The 6000-nt window shown below is 37.3% G+C and overlaps 1 protein-coding gene across 2 annotated transcripts in view; it reads right to left on the bottom strand.

Moving 5' to 3' along the window:
• Positions 1-1687: 1687 nt before the first annotated feature.
• Positions 1688-6000, bottom strand: part of LOC116707741 (calsyntenin-2) — a 301858-nt gene continuing 297545 nt past the window's right edge. For both annotated transcript variants that reach the window (XM_032545253.1, XM_032545252.1), the window contains one exon: positions 1688-5127. In XM_032545253.1, the coding sequence (XP_032401144.1) occupies positions 4918-5127 (210 nt within the window). In that variant the 3' untranslated portion in view covers positions 1688-4917. The remainder of the gene's footprint in view (positions 5128-6000) is intronic.

Below are 6000 nucleotides of genomic sequence, written 5' to 3'. Positions count from 1 at the left end.
ATGGAAACATAAAATTCAGCTTCTCTTTAAAATTCAATGTTATGTAAATTACATATATAATAGTTTTGCTTCCTGAATAAAATTACTGAAATAAATTGACTTCTTAGATGCTGTATGTGACACAGTTGCCTCATAGCAAGAAGTTGCTGGGTTCAAATCCTTTTTCAAGGACTTCACATGTTCTCCCTGCACATTTTCTTTAGGTGTGTGGGGGTGTGCATGTGTGTGTGTGCACATGGTTATTTGTCCTATGTGTCTCTGTGTTGCCCTGCAATGGACTGGCGATGTATTCAGGTTGTATGGGTAATTTCAAAATATAAAATAATTTCAGAACCGAAACAATTACTAATTTCACCTCTGAATTCTAATTCATTTCAAAACTAAAGCTGGGATGGAGATCTTCCAGGCTAATTTAAGTGAGGCTAAATTTACTGTTTGCCATCAAACTTCAAGGTTTAGATGCAGGTTATTATTTTCCAGATGATAGAAACTTTGGGCCGTCACAACCAGCTTGGGAGCAACTTTCACCCACATCATTATGTGTTGTATGTCCGTAGTTATGCAGTGACGTAATTTGTTCACCCTGCGTCTGGAGCGTGCACGGATCACGAGGAGCTGATCGAGTTGATCACGCTTGAACCCTCTAGACATGGAACTAGTGATGTTTTTTTTTACCTTTGTAAAGAGTTTAGTTTTGTTATTTTATCATTCACTTAGTGTTCTCAGGCGGTTTCGCATTTCAACAAAATGACAATCATGTCAGTGTTCAATATATGCCATTCTTAACTGTGTTGGTCCCAAGATGTTCTATAAAATCAGTGCTTGCTTTAATTTGCTTTAATTGTTTCACGTTGCCAAAAGTTCTGTCTGGTGCTGGGAGCAAAAATCCACCTTTCTGAATTCATTAAGAAGGTGTTACTGTGATTAGTTTGGCAATCCCAAGCTAATAACAAAACTGCCTGCTGCAGCGAAAGCAAAGCCAGTCAGCCAGAACTAAAACAAACACCCAACAAAAATACCCAGACTGCTTGCTATGGGGAGAGCAGCCAGGTTTATAGGCTGGGAACATTGGCCCAGCTGCTCCCAGTCTGCAGCTGGCTCCAGGTTTTCAATTTATGTACATAAATAGAGAATCCCAATTAAGACCTTTTTAAATAATCCAAATTGAAGTCCCTGTCTAAACTTAACTACAAACTTCTGTTCATATCTGTAGCTAAACCTTTAATTACACAGGCCAACATCACCAAGGATGTCCATGTCTTAAAGTTGTATTTTCAGAACTACAATTTCATTTTCTTTTTCACTTTTAGTAGCTCAAAACAAACAAAGCAAAGCACTTTGTAAAGCATCCAAAATAATTGCTAATATTTTGAAATAGATGTTTTCTATTCCATTGGCCTAAATACAATAATTCCTTCTCAGCAGCTCGGACACAAAAATCGTTGCTATATTTAGGTGTAACGGTGTACTGGTAAGATGGCAGGCAAAAAATAACTACTTAAGAATTATGTCATTTGCAGCAAGGCTTTAAAAGTTACACATTGGAATTTGAGGACTAATTATGCTCCATATAGCAACTTTTACAATAACTCAGAATCCACTGCACAGTGAACCTTATGGATGGTGTTTTCCATCCATAATGCCGAAACACTCACTCACTACACACACCAGAAAAAGTTCCCACAAATGATTCAAAAACAAGTTTTTATTGGCCAATTTACAGAAAGTGCTGTAGTGACCATTCCAAAGAAAAACTGAACAAAGAGTCCAAAAAACAAAACCAAAAACAAAAAAAAATTTACACGTTGTACAAGGTTTCAATGTTAATTCCAATGTCCTCTTCTAAAACAAACGTCAGGACAACACTGAGGATCGGGCCGATGCAAAATCCACCAAAGCTTTAAATTGGGGGTGCGGGAGGGAAGGTGATATCACAAGACCAGGTTTCAAGGCAGATGAGGAAAATTCCTAAACAACATATGAGAGCTTTACATGGAGATACAATAGAGCTTACGGTACACACATACAGTAGATTTGCCCTCAAGAACTTGAGGCTCACCAGAGGCCTCTTTCCAGCAAAAAAACGTTGATTTTTCCTCACAGGACTGGTTTATCTGCTATCAAACGGTACAACCAGACTGGGTCAGGATGCCCACAGTCAGAGATTAATGCCCTTTCACTTTGATATGAAACAACTTCCATCTGAGGTCTTTGAGCAAGTGAAAAGTGACTCATGAAATGTGTATTCATTTTGTTTCCACTTCTTCCACAGCTGCACCAGACTATTTCTCCATTTTGTAGATTTAAGTGTCGGCAAATGCACTAGGATTGCATACTCCTGCAGCATATTTATAGACCTACTGCAAATATTTATGATAATAGCACACAAGAAAATGACAACCTTTTGTTTAAATGACTAAATTGACTTTAAATGACTTTGGAAAATATGCAGTTGATTTGATAAACGATTATGAAATAGAACAGTTACTTGACAAGTTTAGAATTTCTCTCTCTGGTGTCATTTTATTGCAGCTATAATTTAATGTCATGTGTTATATTTTTGTATTTAAGTTTGTGATTTGGTAAGGAAATGTGTAGTGAAATAGGCTTCTTCAATTGGACAATTATTTTTATGGCCACTAGGTGTCATACTAGAGCTGCAGATCTTCGGTTCAGAAACAAGAGTCAAAACTAACACAATTCGGACAATTCAAGGTTGTAAAATTTTTTTCACAACAAGACTGACTCAAATTTAATCTTTTTCAGCTTCCCAACCTCTGAAAGAACATGTGTTTCGTCACCCTATACTTACAGAGGCAGTCACAGATGCCCTGCAATGACCCCAAGTCAACATCAGCTTACAAGTAAAGTTTTTAACACCAAACAATTCTACTCAAAATGTTCTATCCTTTATAATCAGTTACTGGATCATATCTAAGTATTCCCTGATCATGCTAAACAAGTGGAAGTTAATGGAAAGAAGACTCAGAGTTAGCTACTTTAAGTATCGGTAAGACGTTAGAAAAGTAACAGGCAGCAAAATAATTAGTAAGAAGCTATTAGAAAGGCAACTGTATGTTCAGCTGACATTTCCAAGCTTTTTCTTCAAACTTTATCAACAGAGAGTTAGACTGCTGGTTGTTTCCTTTCTTTTGAGGTTTTGTACTTAATCAGTTTTAGGAATCAAACTCAACTTTATTGGGGGTGCAAAAACCGGAGCTGCCTACCACGGCATGTCATTTTTACCGCAGTGGAATCTTTTTTGAAATGGCAAATAGAGCCAACTTTAGATATCAGCAAGGCTTAAGTTGATAATTTAACTTCTGACCTTTCAACCTCTGTCTCTATGGTGAATATGTTAAAGACAGCTTAAAACGTCAACTTCAAATCCTTTTGCTTGGGATGTCGCCTAATATAATTCAAGAAGACTCAAAGCTGTAAGATAAAAAATTTTCAGTGAAAGTTGTTGATAATGGCGGCTATAATCTGTATTTTTGAGAGAAAGTTTCATAAAACGACAGCTTGAAATTGCAGTATCTACAGAGACAGTCGCACATACATTTGAGTTAAAGTCAATGTTAGCTGCAATGACCTTGTCCTGGAGCTAAACCACAAAAAGTATAAAATGCCTTAGCATTCTGCATAAAGCAGGATTTGAAAAGACCAGTTGGTGACAATTTATTTATATCAGTGAGTAAATGGCATTAAGTGAAATGGGATTTAAATTTGCAATACTGAGTCCAACTGCAAAGCCTTGACACACATTACTTACTGGTGATACTAAGACAGCAGGAAGAGGATAGATAATAATATTGTGTCATTCTAGTGCTAATCTGATTTCTTAATACTGGTGACGCTTGGTGTTTTGTTGCTTTTGTCTTGAATTAAGGAGATGTGAGAAAAACTTTCAGACAAAATGATCACTTTATTTCACTTGTTTCTCTGAGGTCTCTCCATCTTAGGCCAGTAAAGAGGTTTTGAGATGCTTCACCATTTCAAACATAAAGAAATTCTGCTGTGGATCCCAGTTAGTCTTGGAACCAGTTTGGTTGGGAAAAAAGCAGCCTTCGGGTTGTATTCTTGCAGGCTAAGGGATCAGAGTGTGTCCATACATTTGAACAAGTGACGTGTGCTGTGTACAGGTGAAGAGAGGAGGGTTGTTGAACATTTCAGGACTGTGATAAAGGAGAAGGATGAGGAGGGGTGTCACTTACTATACTTGATATTTACAAGAAGGGAGCGTATAAAAATGTACAAGGAGACTCCTCTTCTATTCTCAAAAACCCAGAACGTAGAGCTGGCTGATAATTCGACATGACATCTGAAACAGCACATTGATCTTTTTTTTTCTTTGTTTTTTTAAAATACCATTGAAAATATGCTTTTTCTGTAAAATCACCTGGCTTTGCCATATTGGCTAGAATAAAGACAAATAATAAGTATACAAACCAAAAAATAGTCTCATTTTCTTTACTCTTGCAACTCATTTTTTTCTTAAATAAAGGCTGTTTTGCATTTTTAATGTGGGGACATCAGAAATCTTACTGTGGAATTTTACACATCAAACTGGAAAGATGGGACCGAGTCGACAAAAAATGGGTTTCTTACAACTTGTTCTCACAGAAGACAGTAGAAATGAGGGAGAGCTATCATCTCTCCGAGAATGACCCAGATTTGCAGAGCTTTGTTGTTTGAGAAGCAGTTCTAGCGCCCCATTGTTTCTCTGATCTGCATTTGTTTGTGTTTTCATACAATCTTCCACTAGGGGGCAACAATACTTTATTTTTCAAGCACTTGAAGTCCCTTTTTGTTGTTGTTTACAGCCATCTGATGTGGGATTTCATCGAGGATGTGTTACAGAATGCGTGGGTGTGCGCGCGTGTGTGTGTCAGAGGGCGTGTGTGTGAATGTATGTTTTCAATAGCATATTGTTGGTTTGTCCCATCTTTGGGGCTTCTCACTTGAGCGTTGCATCCTGGGTAGCTGGACGTCCACTTCCTCCTCACTGTCATCTGATTCATCGCTGGTGACCTCTTCATCCTCTTCATCCTCATCATCTTCCTCCTCCTCTTCATCCTCTTCCTCCTCGCTGGCCTCTTCCTCTCCTGCTGTGTGGTTCTTCAAATTCTGTGGTGATAAAAATACAACCCTTTTTTTTCTTATTGTCCCAGATTGAAGAACACTAAACTTCATTCTTTAGCTTCAGGTGAGAGTCATATAAGTTATTATATCAGAATAATGATATATATACATATATATATATATAAAAACCTGGTCTTTTTTCTTCAAATGGTCATTATGGCCAAAAAACACAATTTTAGTTTCATTGGACCATAGTACATGTCAAAATTAACATCCTGGTCCTTTAGTGCCTTTCTAATTAACTGACAAATTTCCCCCTGATATTTTTTGATGTCATTTTATTTTTGCATGATTTGACTCAACGAAGCAGTGCACTTGTTTTAAATAAATCAATCAGAACTTCAGACTTTAAAAATAGAAAACTCCTCTGAAAAATATTGTGCTTATAATTCTAGCATTTTGCAGACAATTCTGGCAATCCTAACTGGTCTAAAATGTAAATAATTTAGTCTGCATGAAAGTTCACGTGTTGCTTATTACAGTGTGTAAATATCTGGGTTTGGGTTGTATTTGTCACATACTTCAGGGAAGATGTACTTCACAGATCGAAGCGGGTAGGGCAGCAATTAAAAAGAAGTCCTGATGTGAGGGGTTAGTAGTTGAAGTCCTCTGTTTGTCAGACACATGAAACGTGACTGAGTCTTACATTTTTGTGGAGTAATAACTTTCTTCTGTATCCCAAAACAAACAGAAGGGGTGCTTTCTTGCCAGCCAAAAAAGGTCTGCCAAACTGTTGTGGCATGCTGGAATGCTTCACAACCGCTTGCCAAAGATCAGCCAGGCAGCTGGGTTTTGATCAAAAGATTTTCTTTTCCAAATTTTTATCAAGTCTCATTTAATTTATTGATTTTTCAGAGA

Source organism: Xiphophorus hellerii, chromosome 18 (assembly GCF_003331165.1).
Source record: "Xiphophorus hellerii strain 12219 chromosome 18, Xiphophorus_hellerii-4.1, whole genome shotgun sequence".
NCBI lineage: Eukaryota > Metazoa > Chordata > Actinopteri > Cyprinodontiformes > Poeciliidae > Xiphophorus > Xiphophorus hellerii.
Note: the sequence above shows the minus strand (reverse complement) of the source record. Positions and strands in the feature narration are given on the sequence as shown.